The 16,774-nt window shown below is 37.5% G+C and overlaps 1 protein-coding gene across 1 annotated transcript; it reads left to right on the top strand.

Annotated features, from left to right (window-relative positions):
• Window positions 1-14,492: 14,492 nt before the first annotated feature.
• On the top strand, window positions 14,493-15,140 carry LOC145568136 (uncharacterized). The gene has a single exon (XM_081627572.1). It carries the CDS (start codon window positions 14,493-14,495, stop codon window positions 15,138-15,140), a length of 648 nt encoding a protein of 215 aa, XP_081483698.1.
• Window positions 15,141-16,774: the final 1,634 nt, after the last annotated feature.

Below are 16,774 nucleotides of genomic sequence, written 5' to 3'. Positions count from 1 at the left end.
GAAGCACGACCAGATTTTATAGCCCAGGGCCGGTTGAAGCCATCGAACCGGTGATTAAGGGCTCGGTAGAGGTGATACCGGGGCGTTTGGATCGAGTATTCAAGACCCAAAGAGGAAACCCAGATTGGCCCGAAGAATTGGAGCCCAATCGAAGTCCAAATATTGGCCCAAATGATCCGCCCGGCCAAAAAGGCTGGCGCCCGGAGGCGCGCCCGGCCGGGCGGGAGGAGCGCCCGGTGACGCGCCCGGCCGGGCGCGAGATTATTATTAGAGGTGAAAAAAGGCGCGCCCGATCGGGCGGTGCCTCGCCCGATCGGGCGCGTGTTTATTTAGGAGACGATTAACGTCGTTTTAATTTGTTTTAGTTTAGGATTTTTGTACGGAGTATAAATACTCCTCCGTAATACGTTTTTAGATCGTCTCTTCTTTTGGGGGAGATCTTCTTTTCTCTTCTTCTCCTCTTCTTCTTCCCTTATCTCCTCTCTTTTAGACTTTCTCTCTCTACTTAGTTTTCTCTCTCTAAACTCTCTCCCTAAACCTTTGTTCTTATTTCTTTGATTAATTCCAGATTTATTTTGGTGACGATTTCTTTTCCCTTAATCTTAGTTATTTATTTTATTCCTTTGATCATGATTTATTTTATTGCTTTGCTTAGTTTATATTTAATTATGTGTGAGTAGTTTAATTTCTAGGGTTTGTGGGGATCCATAAATAATATGAAGGGGTAATTTATTGTTGTTAATTATCAATGCTAGATTAATTTCCTATTGATTGATTTAATGCTCTGTGACTAGATTAGGCCTATATTTTATGCATGAGTTTGACAATATTGATTCAAGAATCGAGAGATGAGAATTAATGTTTAGGTCTAGTTTCAATAGGCAAGTTAATTTATAAATGGTTAAGTCAAGATTCGAGAGATGAGATTTAATACCGATAAATTAATTGTGTGATTGTAATAAGTAGCGAGAGCCCTTTACAATCTGATTAATTGATGCATTGATGATTGACTATTATTGATGGTTTGTATTGCATGATGATTTCTTATTGGATTGTTTTAATGTTTTACAATTGCGGCTTGTAAAAGTATAGCAATATTAAATTGATGAATCGAGCAGATGTTAATTTGATATTAAAGGCTATTTTCAATAAGAACTTAGATCTAGTAAATTGCGAGAGCCTGTTAGATCTATGTTGGTTAATAAATTGCGAGAGCCTGTTAATCATGTTATTTATGCAATGTCAATGATTGATTACCCTATTTTACCCCGGAGTATTATTTATTGGTGAACCTATGCCCTAGATCCTTTTATATATTATTTTCTCCCTTTTCTTACTCTTTTTAGTTAGTTTCATATTCAACTTTTAATATTGGTTACTTAAATAATTTAGATTATAATATTTAATTAGGAGTAAAAAGACTTGTTTCCCTGTGGAGATCGACCCTACTTCCCTATCTACTTTAGTTAGTGAATTAGGTAATTATTTTTGATTAGGGGATACGACTTTACCCTGTCACTCATCCACTCATTCTAAATCATTGTCGAAACAAATTCAGGAAATAAAATAGAAATCCTCCCTAGTGGAGTCGCCAAAAACTGTAGGGAATAATTTCAAGCTTTAATCCCACTAGCTTGAACCCCACTGTGATCATACACTAAAGTACGGTGGCGTCCAAAAAGGAAGAAGATAGAGCAAAAGAGTCGCCAACAAGTTTTTTAGGAACTTGTAAACCGTTCACGAGGTGAAGGTTACACCCCTTAACGATTCAAGAGATCGTCAACTCCATAAGTTCTAGAACCAAATAAGGGTTCGGGGATGAAGGTACAAATCCAACCTAAAAGAGATTGAACCTGCCCTAATAATAGGCCTCTACTTTATTCTGATCGTATTCATGTGCGCTTTCTGATTAACATGCAATCAATAAGTTAACCCTAAACCTGTTTATCTATGTTGGTTGAATTTAATGCACAAATAAACTATTATTGGCGATCACTTGAAATATAATCACATTAACCCTAACAAGATTATTAATTATCTTATTAAGCGTGATAACAAGTACAAATTCCCTTTAAACATGCATAAAGGTGATCAAGCAACAAATATAATATCAAGCAACATAATAAATAATCAATATCATGAATAATAGTTATAATAATCATAATAATAATAATATCATCATAAATCATAACAATTATAATCATAATCATATTCATGTTAATATTAAAGCATAATAGAAATAGCAAGATCCTAGGCATGATACTAACAAGATTAATAACAAATCCTAGCATGTCACTAAGCAATAAAAATCAAATCTTTAACCCTAACATGATACTAACATGAACAAATATTAGGAAGAACATAGGAAGCATCGTAACAATCATATTTAATATTAAAGTTACCCTAGACATGATACTAGGAATATCATAATAACAATGTAAACATGATATCTACATCATAATATCAATAAATCAATAAAGTACTTACTTTGATGCCTCGTACCTCTTTCTAATAACAAAATACACACGTTAGTAACTTCAAGGAAAATAATAAACAAAACAATTAAATTAAATAATTGAAAGAGAGATTTGGGACCAAACCCTCAGAAATTAAAACCTTTCACGTCTAGGGCGAAGGCAACTTCGAATATGGCTAGGTGTTTCTAGATCTTGCGAATGCGGAATTTGTATGAAAAAGCAAGGTTTAGAGAAAGAAAGAACGATGAATTAAGAGAGAATTAGAGAGAATTGATGATGAATGAATGTAGATGATTGATTGATGATTGTAGATGATGATGATTGGTGATGAATGAATCAATAAAACGGAGTTTTTAATACGATATTTATAGAGAAAATCAGCCAAAAAGATAAATTAAACAAAACAGAGTCTGGCGCTCAGAAAACAGAGTTGGCGCCAACCCTGGCTAGCTGGCGCCAGGCACCAACACTAGCGCCAATGGCTAGCGCCAGGCGCCAAGGCCTGGGGTTAGGCGCCAAGCCTGAATTTAACGCGTTTTCAAAAATCCGATAAGTTTACCGTACTGGAGGATAAAATCATATAATTTCCTCAAAAATGCTATTTGATTTTGATTAAAACTCTGAAAAGTCAACAAAAGTCAATTTATCAATGCTAATTGAATTAGGAATGAAAAGAACCTTCTAGAAGAATCTAGAAGACTAAAACCATTCCTAATTGCATTAGGAATGATAAATCATATTAGGCCCTCTTCTATATCATTGGGCCGTACATAAAGCTCAAACCGGGCCCAGTTTGGTAAATTGGCCATAACTTCCTCAATATTCATCGGAATTGGGCTTATAATATATCTTTGGAAAGGTCTTTGCAAGCCCCATCCAACTACACTATTATTGGACCCATATCATGGACCAACCAAACTTGATTGGCTGTTTTCCTTAAAATAAGTTTTCAAAAACAGAGAGAAGAGAAAAGAAATTTAAAACTTTCCGCAACACTAGACCTTCCACACTTTCACTTCATTCGATTATGATTCGACGTGAAAGGTACTCATCACTGGGTTTGGTTTTGGGGAGACACAAATGGGTGTCTATAGAAGCCCCCACTTTGACTGAGTTTGGAGAAACGCGAGTTTCAAAAAACGTAAGTCAAAGTAGCGATAGGGACGGAGAATGATTCAGAACGTTCTGCGATCCTAAATCATTCTTGTAACGCCGATACCTGCAAAACTAGCGTTAGTTAAACAGATAAAAGAGTTAAGAAATGCGTATCTTGCACCGTCGAGCACACGTCTCTGAAAGTAACCGATTTGCTGCCGCACTGTTGTTTTGATGACCTCCTGCAAGCTAGAGAATGCCATCCCGCTTGAAAACCGCTACGCCTGTAACTGCTTCCAAATTAGAAGATTGCTTCGCCTGAAACTATCCTCCTCCGCATTGATGATATTCCGCGTCCAAGGGAATACTATCGAAGATTATTTCTCTTGAAACAATCCTCATCCGCATTGATAATATTCCGCGTCCAAAGGAATACTATCGAAGATTATTCCTCTTGAAACAATCTTCAGTTGTTTGTGACAACTCTTCGCAAGCTAGGGAATGCTGTCTTGCTGCTTGTGAACCAGTATGTCGGTGCTTTTGCTGTGATGACAATCCTCTTTTCTTTGGGAATAGTTGCCAACACAACTCTTGTGTAATGTATGCCAATCCGATTTAGGGAAAATTGTCAATGCTACGTAACAATCCATCCTTGGAAATGTTGCCACGATGAAGCGACAATCCGTATCTCGGAAAATTTGCCAAAATCCAATTTTTGGAAAAGTTGCCAATGCTTCGTAACAATCTTTCATAAGAATTTTTCTACGATCGACAATCCACATCTTGGAATATAACTCTTGAAAGCAATCCGCCTTGGAATTTTGCCAACGCTATGCGACAATCCTTTTTGGAAATTATTGCCAAAATTGACAATCCGCGTCTTGGAACATTTGCGAAAAGAGTTGACCGACAATCCACTTCGGGAAAATTTGCCACTTGTTGAAATGAATGACAATCCACATTGAGGAACCTTTGCCGAAATTTATGATGAATAGAGACCTACAACAATCCTTTGGGAAATTTTGTCATAGGGAACTAGGTGTATGACAATCCAATCTCGGAAATCTTGCCAACGAGCCGATGAATGTATGACAATCCGAACTTGGAAAAACTTGCCAATAAAGAAGGAGCACGACAATCCACGCTTGGAAACTTTGCCAGAGATGACAATCCAATCTTGGAAAAATTGTCGTTGAAGAAGATGCACGACAATCCATTTTTGGAAATATTGTCAGTTGGGGATGACAATCCAATTTTTGGAAAACTTTGTCGTTTAATAAGAATGCGCGACAATCCATATTTGGAAATATTGTCGTTTAAGTGCTTGCTTTTGAACCGATTGTAATGAGCCAGTGTTTTAGGCGCTTAAGCTAAGTGAGACGATTTTTTGTCAGGTCGATCACTTAGACTGTAATCAAACCGACTACTTAATCATGTCAAATTGCTTATAGGGGCTAACTGGCGTACCAAGGAACCTGAAGTTTCCGTATGAGATCGAAATCACCTATCTGAGAGGCTTCGAGCTCTGTCGTTGCTGAAATATCTCTGGCGCCAAGAATTGGAGTAGGGTCTTCCCTATTCTGCGGCACCTGTATTTATTTTAGACTATAGAACTTTGCCAATCTTTTTAATTATCTTAAGGTTGACCTAAGGTTTGCTTGACTCATCGACTTGACACGACTCAAGGTATAAACTTGACTCGATATGATTGACTGACTCGAGGTTGACTCGACTCAAACTGTTTGACACATGTGCTAGACTCAAATCAAAGTGATATGACACGACATGACTCAATGTGTACATGACTCGTGTGTGCATTGTAATGTGATCGTGCGACTCAAACAAAAAAGCAAAAATTTTCGTCATTTTTGTGGAGGGTACCGACTTTCTCCCGAAAAAGAAAGACATGAAAAAGAAGAAGCGAAGTTTGAAGGTGCATGTTGAATGAGCTTAGTCAAATGTCATTTGATACTATCTCTCAAGGTGCAAGGATTAATCCATCCTAGGCTATCTCAATGGTTGACTCCATGATGAAAGTATTTGGGTAGCTTAGGCACGGAGGCTAAGCACTTCATACTTCTATGTAATGACAATTATAAGTGATGAGTGATGTTGATATGACAAGGCATGCTTCAGCGTTGTGTTAAGATTCCATGACAAAGAGTTCCTAAGGGAAGTATATTTGGTCATGTATCTGTGATGTGTGCGAAAGTGATACTAAATTTAGGCCGCAAGAGCTAAGTGTGTGGAGAAAATATATTGAAAAGAGCCAAATGATGGTGACTCTTAGGCTAGGTAAGCTAATGATGTAGGGATCAAGCCCCCAAGTCTAGCTCTACATGAATAGGGATGAGCATTGGAAATCCCTTGATATGATCATGGTGTAAGTGTGTGAATGTGAATAGGAATGCATGTTTATTACGGCCGCACCTCGATGTGAGGTTGCCTACGTATCCGTTAGGAATCAGGCCGAACGTAGCTCTAGCCGAACCTCGCACAAGTGTGTATACCTCAAAAAGGTCTTTTCAAGGGATGTAACGTGGTTAGGCTAAAGGTTTGAAAGAAGAAGGGGATAAAGGCTCAAGACCCTAGATAAGCCCCCAAGGTGTGCAACCTCGCTTTTGAATCTTTATATTTATGCTTGAGTTTCTACTCTTTTTTAGCTCTTTTTGCTTTAGCATTTATTTTATTTTAATAAGTGTGGACAATCCCGATCATGCGGTCTATCACTCACTTGGCATTCATGTTTCTCAGGCACGGTACCGCGCACTCGATAAGAGACGCAATCTGAGACGTGTTCTTATCGGAGATATTTTCATATCAAAGACATTGGAACACTTGCCCTTTTGTACACTTTTATTTGTTTTTTGCTATTTTTGCTATTTTAATCTTTTTAATTTGCTCAAGCTTTCTTTAGAATTGCAAAAGTTGCACACCATCCCATCCCAAGGATAGATAGATGAAAGTTGAAAAAAGAAAGGTCTATCGTTAGACGAGGCTCAAAGTGGTTTATGAAGAAAGCATGTATAATTGAAGGCTGAAATGAGATATGATGTGGCTACAAGGGGTGCCTCAAATCATTGGTATACCTTGTGCTTAATTCGACATGGATTTTTTTTTTTTTTTTTGAAATGATAATATATAAGGAAATAAATACTCATTTTTATTAAAAGAAAATAAAGAATCTACAAAATTAATCTAAGGGAAAAGAAAGGTGCCTATGCTAGACTTATTGGGGAAAGGAAAAAAAAAAGAAAAAGAAATAGAAAAAGAGGTCACGAAATCTTGTCGTTGAAGCTCGCCTCTTGTCTTGTGTTGTTTCATCATCACCCAGTCTTCTCGCTAGCTAGAGGCAATGGGACCTTGTTTGCTTCTATGAGATCTTGAATGAGGTTTTGAAACCTGTAGCATTCATCACTAGTATGCCTGTTTCCTCGATGGTACTTGAAATAGGAGTTTGGATTCCATCTCGAAGATCAATTTTCTGGTGTTGGATCCTCGGTAGGGCCAATAGGTTTGATTAATCCTCGATCATAAAGACGGTCGAAAGCAGCATAGTAGGTCATTCCAATGGGTGTAAACTCTCACCTGGGTTTCCTTTTAGATCCTTGATTGTCCATGGCTAAGACATCATTATGGTCAAAGGTACTAACATTATTACTAGAGTGGGCGTTTTCGGAAGAAGAAGGATTGTCGTTCTTCTTTCCTTTCCAGCCACCGTGGTTACTATTGTTAGTAGCTTTTTGCTTTGCGATGTCGTCTTCGATTTCAATTCCGATGTCATAAACGGCCTTGAAAGTATTCAAGTTGTGTTGATATTTCAAATGCTTCGAATACTTCTCTTGAAGATTCTTGATAAACATCCACACAGACTCCTTTTCGGTGGGGACTTCAATCATCTTGGCGGAAGTTTCCCTCCACTTATTAAAGAAAGAAGTAAAGCCTTCATTCTCTTTTTGTCTTAGAATCTCAAGTTGTCTATGGTCGGTTTCAACTTGAATATTGCACTTGTACCTATCAACGAAAGCATTTACTATCGATTCCCAGGTAGAGGTTTTCTCTTTGTCAAGGGAGAAGTACCATTGTTGGCAAACGGTTTCAAGAGATAGTGAGAACAGAGAGGGAAAAATCTTCTTATCGATACTCTTAATACTCATTATGGTTTCAAAAGCTCTTAGATGAAAGTAAGGATTATCCGTTGCCTTGAATTTTGGGATGTCGTTGGCATTGAACTTCCGTGAAAGAAGATCTTTGTCCACCGAGACCCCTTGTGATGTAAGCTCTTGAAACTTGTAATCGCTAGACAACTTGCTTAGGCTCTCTTGCATGATGTTCATTTGTTGTTGCTTCACGGGATCATCGATCTTGAGTGCGAGAAGCTTCAGTGTCTCAGTCACGGTAGCCAGTTGGTTCTTAAGATCATTGACTTCTTCTTGAGTTGCCATTATCTTTTTAGCCTTCCTCTTTTGACGAATCGGTTTATCGAAAAGTGAAACTTGAATAAAGAGGTTGTCCTTGATTAATCGCCCTTCTCTCCTCGACCAAGTACTGTGGAAAAGGAATTTGGGGATAGTTATTGTTAATTATTTGACTCAAACTTTATTCGACATGCAATGGATGGAGGAAGTGAAGAAAGATTGGGATAGAATGCGAAGAAGATTTAGATGGAGGGATATGAAGAATTAGGAGTAGAATGTACCCCCCAACTCAAATGACGAAAAAGACCGACTCGTGCATGAACCTAAGACATGGTCATGGTGACATATACTCAAAGTGTGTGCTAAGACTAGTGAGTGTAGGTGACATGTTGAGACTCGTGTCATGACCATGTGGCTAGACTATGTGACTAAGACTCGATTAATGACTCAAATAAATATTATTGACAGCAAAATTAACCGAATTAAACAGGAGACTGATTAATTAGACCCTAGGTGATGACTCGACCAATAATCCGAACTGTCGGCCAAACGATAGGACTGGCGTCACACTGTGGAGTTTAGCGCCAGATGACAGAGCTGTCGTCAGGCGCTACACACCATAATGTGGTGCTACAGCTTAGACCTTGGCGCTAATATTGGAGCTTCGGTCTGGGACTGTTTTCGGTATTATTAGTCAACTGGGGTATGCCTAAAGTCGTACTAGGTCAATTCCGATTAAAAAATTAGACTTTATTGACTCAAATTAATTAATTAATTAGGCAAAGTTCTTTAAGTCATTAATTTATTTAGTCTCAACACAAGTCAACAAACGGTTAAGAGAAACATAGAATATATATGCACAACCAATAATGCACAATTAGTCAAGTAGGCACAATATGATGCAATGCGTTCGCAACCTAACCATGGCTCTAGTTCTCTAAAGTTCGGGATATGGTTTAGTCAAAGAGGGTCCATGGTTAATTGTCCGGATGCACCGCGCGGAAGCCTAACCGTGAAGGGTTGGCGCGAGTGGATGGGACACTGCGAGTTTTAGAAAAAACTCGCTTCCATGGTTTGGTGAATTCAACATCTCGGATGTACCCTTTGTTGCACGGAGCGTTCAATCGGGTAGATGGAGCATGAATTCCCAGAGGGTTATGTTCATATGTAGAACACATATGGGTTTCAGAAAAGTGAGAAAAAATTCAATCAGGAAGTAGGATCGAGCAAACAATACGAAAAACCGGTCGAAATTAGAACGCATATTTCTGGCTCGGTATTGGGGGAAATTGGCGCCAGCAAACAGAGACTGGCGCCAGCTTTTAACTGTAGCGCCTGGCGCCAATGTTGGCGTCTGGCGCTACAACTAAAACACTGGCGCCAAGCTCTGGCCCCTGACGCTACTTCCCACATGCCTCAGCAGCTTTCTGTGCTCGATAAAATTTTCCAGTTTCGCGCGGTGTTATTTCAGTCCTAGTTGTGAAAGACATTCCTCAAATTTCCTACGTGTAAAATCCTATGTTTTTAACTCATTACGGATGGTCTTTCCAATGAGATCTTTTTTATGCATATGACAATAATGTTAATCAAAATTACGCACATGAAATACTTAGAACGTTTCGAGTCTCATTGATGTGTCTATTTTATATTGTATTTTACCCCCGTCCCTTGGTCATAATTAGTAGTGTTTTTGGCTCTTTAGAGCCACTTTTATTACTAATTGGTGTTTTCTAGTGTTTTCGTAGATTTGGTTGACTTTTGCAGGGATTTATGCTTTTGGAGTATTTTCCCGAGATATTTTGGAGCAATCACGAGCACTGGAGAAGTACGACCAGATTTTATAGCCCAGGGCCGGTTGAAGCCATCGAACCGGTGATTAAGGGCTCGGTAGAGGTGATACCGGGGCGTTTGGATCGAGTATTCAAGACCCAAAGAGGAAACCCAGATTGGCCCGAAGAATTGGAGCCCAATCGAAGTCCAAATATTGGCCCAAATGATCCGCCCGGCCAAAAAGGCTGGCGCCCGGAGGCGCGCCCGGCCGGGCGGGAGGAGCGCCCGGTGACGCGCCCGGCCGGGCGCGAGATTATTATTAGAGGTGAAAAAAGGCGCGCCCGATCGGGCGGTGCCTCGCCCGATCGGGCGCGTGTTTATTTAGGAGACGATTAACGTCGTTTTAATTTGTTTTAGTTTAGGATTTTTGTACGGAGTATAAATACTCCTCCGTAATACGTTTTTAGATTGTCTCTTCTTTTGGGGGAGATCTTCTTTTCTCTTCTTCTCCTCTTCTTCTTCCCTTATCTCCTCTCTTTTAGACTTTCTCTCTCTACTTAGTTTTCTCTCTCTAAACTCTCTCCCTAAACCTTTGTTCTTATTTCTTTGATTAATTCCAGATTTATTTTGGTGACGATTTCTTTTCCCTTAATCTTAGTTATTTATTTTATTCCTTTGATCATGATTTATTTTATTGCTTTGCTTAGTTTATATTTAATTATGTGTGAGTAGTTTAATTTCTAGGGTTTGTGGGGATCCATAAATAATATGAAGGGGTAATTTATTGTTGTTAATTATCAATGCTAGATTAATTTCCTATTGATTGATTTAATGCTCTGTGACTAGATTAGGCCTATCTTTTATGCATGAGTTTGACAATATTGATTCAAGAATCGAGAGATGAGAATTAATGTTTAGGTCTAGTTTCAATAGGCAAGTTAATTTATAAATGGTTAAGTCAAGATTCGAGAGATGAGATTTAATACCGATAAATTAATTGTGTGATTGTAATAAGTAGCGAGAGCCCTTTACAATCTGATTAATTGATGCATTGATGATTGACTATTATTGATGGTTTGTATTGCATGATGATTTCTTATTGGATTGTTTTAATGTTTTACAATTGCGGCTTGTAAAAGTATAGCAATATTAAATTGATGAATCGAGCAGATGTTAATTTGATATTAAAGGCTATTTTCAATAAGAACTTAGATCTAGTAAATTGCGAGAGCCTGTTAGATCTATGTTGGTTAATAAATTGCGAGAGCCTGTTAATCATGTTATTTATGCAATGTCAATGATTGATTACCCTATTTTACCCCGGAGTATTATTTATTGGTGAACCTATGCCCTAGATCCTTTTATATATTATTTTCTCCCTTTTCTTACTCTTTTTAGTTAGTTTCATATTCAACTTTTAATATTGGTTACTTAAATAATTTAGATTATAATATTTAATTAGGAGTAAAAAGACTTGTTTCCCTGTGGAGATCGACCCTACTTCCCTATCTACTTTAGTTAGTGAATTAGGTAATTATTTTTGATTAGGGGATACGACTTTACCCTGTCACTCATCCACTCATTCTAAATCATTGCCGAAACAAATTCAGGAAATAAAATAGAAATCCTCCCTAGTGGAGTCGCCAAAAACTGTAGGGAATAATTTCAAGCTTTAATCCCACTAGCTTGAACCCCACTGTGATCATACACTAAAGTACGGTGGCGTCCAAAAAGGAAGAAGATAGAGCAAAAGAGTCGCCAACAAGTTTTTTAGGAACTTGTAAACCGTTCACGAGGTGAAGGTTACACCCCTTAACGATTCAAGAGATCGTCAACTCCATAAGGTCTAGAACCAAATAAGGGTTCGGGGATGAAGGTACAAATCCAACCTAAAAGAGATTGAACCTGCCCTAATAATAGGCCTCTACTTTATTCTGATCGTATTCATGTGCGCTTTCTGATTAACATGCAATCAATAAGTTAACCCTAAACCTGTTTATCTATGTTGGTTGAATTTAATGCACAAATAAACTATTATTGGCGATCACTTGAAATATAATCACATTAACCCTAACAAGATTATTAATTATCTTATTAAGCGTGATAACAAGTACAAATTCCCTTTAAACATGCATAAAGGTGATCAAGCAACAAATATAATATCAAGCAACATAATAAATAATCAATATCATGAATAATAGTTATAATAATCATAATAATAATAATATCATCATAAATCATAACAATTATAATCATAATCATATTCATGTTAATATTAAAGCATAATAGAAATAGCAAGATCCTAGGCATGATACTAACAAGATTAATAACAAATCCTAGCATGTCACTAAGCAATAAAAATCAAATCTTTAACCCTAACATGATACTAACATGAACAAATATTAGGAAGAACATAGGAAGCATCGTAACAATCATATTTAATATTAAAGTTACCCTAGACATGATACTAGGAATATCATAATAACAATGTAAACATGATATCTACATCATAATATCAATAAATCAATAAAGTACTTACTTTGATGCCTCGTACCTCTTTCTAATAACAAAATACACACGTTAGTAACTTCAAGGAAAATAATAAACAAAACAATTAAATTAAATAATTGAAAGAGAGATTTGGGACCAAACCCTCAGAAATTAAAACCTTTCACGTCTAGGGCGAAGGCAACTTCGAATATGGCTAGGTGTTTCTAGATCTTGCGAATGCGGAATTTGTATGAAAAAGCAAGGTTTAGAGAAAGAAAGAACGATGAATTAAGAGAGAATTAGAGAGAATTGATGATGAATGAATGTAGATGATTGATTGATGATTGTAGATGATGATGATTGGTGATGAATGAATCAATAAAACGGAGTTTTTAATACGATATTTATAGAGAAAATCAGCCAAAAAGATAAATTAAACAAAACAGAGTCTGGCGCTCAGAAAACAGAGCTGGCGCCAACCCTGGCTAGCTGGCGCCAGGCACCAACACTAGCGCCAATGGCTAGCGCCAGGCGCCAAGGCCTAGGGTTAGGCGCCAAGCCTGGATTTAACGCGTTTTCGAAAATCCGATAAGTTTACCGTACTGGAGGATAAAATCATATAATTTCCTCAAAAATGCTATTTGATTTTGATTAAAACTCTGAAAAGTCAACAAAAGTCAATTTATCAATGCTAATTGAATTAGGAATGAAAAGAACCTTCTAGAAGAATCTAGAAGACTAAAACCATTCCTAATTGCATTAGGAATGATAAATCATATTAGGCCCTCTTCTATATCATTGGGCCGTACATAAAGCTCAAACCGGGCCCAGTTTGGTAAATTGGCCATAACTTCCTCAATATTCATCGGAATTGGGCTTATAATATATCTTTGGAAAGGTCTTTGCAAGCCCCATCCAACTACACTATTATTGGACCCATATCATGGACCAACCAAACTTGATTGGCTGTTTTCCTTAAAATAAGTTTTCAAAAACAGAGAGAAGAGAAAAGAAATTTAAAACTTTCCGCAACACTAGACCTTCCACACTTTCACTTCATTCGATTATGATTCGACGTGAAAGGTACTCATCACTGGGTTTGGTTTTGGGGAGACACAAATGGGTGTCTACAACCGTCTTCTTTTTGCAAGAGCCAACCGAAGTGAATGCTCGAAAATTGTTAAAATTCTCAACACATATGAAGCAGCTTCCGGACAGAAAATTAACTATGACAAATCGGAGGTCTCTTTTAGCAAAGGTGTTAGTACGTCGATGCAAGAGGAATTACTTGAGATTTTGGCAATGAGAAGGGTGGACACTCATGGGAAGTATCTAGGTATTCCCACCATTATTGGAAGATCGAAGAGGATGATTTTTATGGCTCTGAAGGATAGAATCTGGAAAAAGTTGAACGGTTGGAAAGAAAAATTGTTGTCTCGGGCGGGGAAAGAAATTCTCCTTAAAGCGGTAATTCAAGCAATTCCCACATACCTAATGGGGGTCTACAAGTTGTCGGCTAGTGTTATCCAAGACATTCATTCCATGATGGCAAAATTCCTATGGGGTAGTAGCGATGAGTGCCGCAAGGTTCATTGGAAAAGTTGGAGTGATTTATGTACTCCTAAGTGGCTTGGTGGATTGGGTTTTAGGGACTTACGGGTTTTCAATGAAGCTTTACTTGGAAGGCAAGCCTGGCGCTTAATGAGGTTTACCAACTCCCTACTCAGCAAGGTTTTGGGTGCAAAATACTACCCAAACAACAGCTTTCTAGAGTCGTACCTAGGCTATGCGGGTAGCTTTTCTTGGCAGAGTATATGGTCTTCGAAGGGACTTCTCAAGGATGGAATCCTATGGCGTATTGGCAATGGCGAGTCTGTAAACATTTGGTGCGATCCATGGTTGGGCACAGGTTCGAGCAGATTTATTTCTACTCCTAAGGTGGATGATGTTGAACGTGTAAGTGATCTAATTGATCACGAAAAAGGAGAGTGGAAGGCTTCTCTTATTTGCAGCAGCTTCAATGAAGAGGATGCTCGAAACATATTGTCTATCCCTCTTAATTCCAGCCCTGTTGCAGACATGATTACGTGGGCTTTCTCCATGAACGGTTACTGTCTCTGGTCTTTGGTCTGAGTGCGATTACCAAGATTTTGCGAGCTGGCCGGTTGATCTTACCTTCCTGGACTTATTTAATTCCTAGAAAGAACTTGATTCAAACAAGCTATGCAGGGCTGCAATTTTAATGTGGAATTTGTGGCGACAAAGGAATGAAAAAATCTTTAAGGGGACTGAAACTTTTTATCCTGTGCTCGTGGATAGAGTTTTACGCCTAGCAAGTGAATGTATCTCATGCTCGAAGAAAATCTATGGTGTGGCGAAACTAAAGACTTGTAACAGCCCCAAGACGTGGGTTCCTCCCCCGGATGGAGTTATTAAATTGAATTGTGATGCATCTTTAAGAGACGAGGGGTGGGCAGGTATGGGTGTCGTTGCTCGAAATTGGAAGGGAGAGGTGGTTATGGCTGCTGTCAGACGTGTGAGAGCGTTTTGGCCTCCCATTATTGCTGAATGCAAGGCTATCGCCATGGCCATTCGACTAGCTAAACGTTATGGCTACAAGGATATTGTTGTGGAATCAGACAGTCAAGTCCTCATTCGAAGGCTTTGCAAAGGAAAGATCTTTCTCATTGATCTTGATAGCTTGCTAGACGACATTCTTAAGTCTTGTAATTTTTTCTATTCTTTCTCTTGGAGCCATGTAAAACGGGAGGGCAATAGTGTAGCTCATCATTTAGCCCGTTTAGTGCCTTTTGGTTGTGAACAAATTTGGGAAAACCATACTCCTAGTGAGGTTTCCCCGTATGTTTTGATGGATACATTAATAATATAAGGCACGCCATCCGGCTTTCTCAAAAAAAAAAAAAAACATACTCCTTATCAAAAAAGAAAATGTAACAATCTCATATAGTTACATTAGTTATAATTCTTATGTATAAACCGTAAAAAAATTAAATAATATTTGAATGATAGTATGATACAAGCAAGCATAAAAGTTCAAATGTTACAATTATGACGAAGTATGATTTTTGCCATTATATCATCAATGCTAAATAATCTTCAATGTGAACTCTATCTCATACTCTCAAGTTGTCCTGCCCTTTTGAAAGTAACGGTGATGCAACATTGCAACTGATGCTTGTCTCAATGTCCGTTAGAACGACAAATCGTGAATCTCGTGTCCAGTGGCCTACCAATTCTACGAAAGATAATAAACGTTAACAAATTATCCTTACAACAAAAATTATGGTTTTTTCAACGGCAAAGAAAATAATCTTAAAAAGGGACCAGTTTTAAATGTGTTAAGTGTTATGGAGTATGTATACCAGTAAGACAACACGGGCAAAACCTATGCATGCTTATTCGTGGCAAAGGCCAAAGGCACAAAGATTTCTGAATGTTCCGTCTTTTTCAAATTTTGTTTATTGTGTCCGTTGGCCCCAAATCAGCCAACTTGTTGGACAACATCTACAACGTTAGAGTACAACTAGACGTATAGCTGCTATTTGATTATGATGCACATAGGAGAGCTGATTGGTAAATTCATTTAATTTTTGTAATTTTTTATTGCTACAATTGTATTTTTAGGTAACAGCGGTACAATATTTGTACCAGGAAAAAAAAAACACCACTCTTTTGTCTTCTAGCTGCTATTTTTACTTTCCATGTAAATAGCAGCTATACACCAATGCTTAACCACGATATTATGATATTGCTCGTTTTGGGTTTGACTCTTACGGATTTGTTTTTCAACTTCCTCCCAAAAAGTCTCATTTTGATAGAGTAGGTAAATACGTATAAGCAATCAATCACTGTCTAATTTTTTTTTTTTTGGATTTTTCACCAAATACCCCAGAGTTATTTTTTTTATTCACCATATATACCAACAAAAAATTTCAAATGTATTCGCCATATGCCCCTAAATTTATCAAAAATGTTACAAATGTCCAAAGGACTAACGGACGTTAACTCCGTTTATCATTTAAGCTTAATTTGCCAATTTGCCATGTGGCAACCTATGATTAATAACTGCCATTTATATTATTTATATTTTAAAATAAATATTTAATTAATAATAAAAAATAAAAAATAAAAAAAATAGCCTTAATGTATACATCATGTAACTATCTTTTATTGAAATACACAAATCCATTTACATCATTTAACTATCTTTTATTGAATTAAAAAAATCCCCAATTACATCATGTAACTAACAATCTTTTATCTCATATTATTACCTATTTACCTGTGATTAGTGCCTTAATGTATACATCATGTAACTATCTGTCTATCTTTTATTGAAATACACAAATCCATTTACACACACCTACAGAATATGCTTGTGATCCAATTGATTGAAGAATTTATTGAACAAATAATAAATCAAGTGATGAAAAATTGAAAAGCGCAAAAATATCTACCAAACAATAATGTGCGTACGTGCCTACTTAACCATCAATCCATCAT

Source organism: Chenopodium album, chromosome 2 (assembly GCF_948465745.1).
Source record: "Chenopodium album chromosome 2, dcCheAlbu1.1, whole genome shotgun sequence".
NCBI classification, from domain to species: Eukaryota; Viridiplantae; Streptophyta; class Magnoliopsida; order Caryophyllales; family Amaranthaceae; genus Chenopodium; species Chenopodium album.
Note: the sequence above shows the minus strand (reverse complement) of the source record. Positions and strands in the feature narration are given on the sequence as shown.

What these genes read in the sequence shown, in the direction of transcription:
- LOC145568136 (XM_081627572.1), top strand. Translation starts at nt 14,493, where the DNA reads ATGTGGAATTTGTGGCGACAAAGGAATGAAAAAATCTTTAAGGGGACT.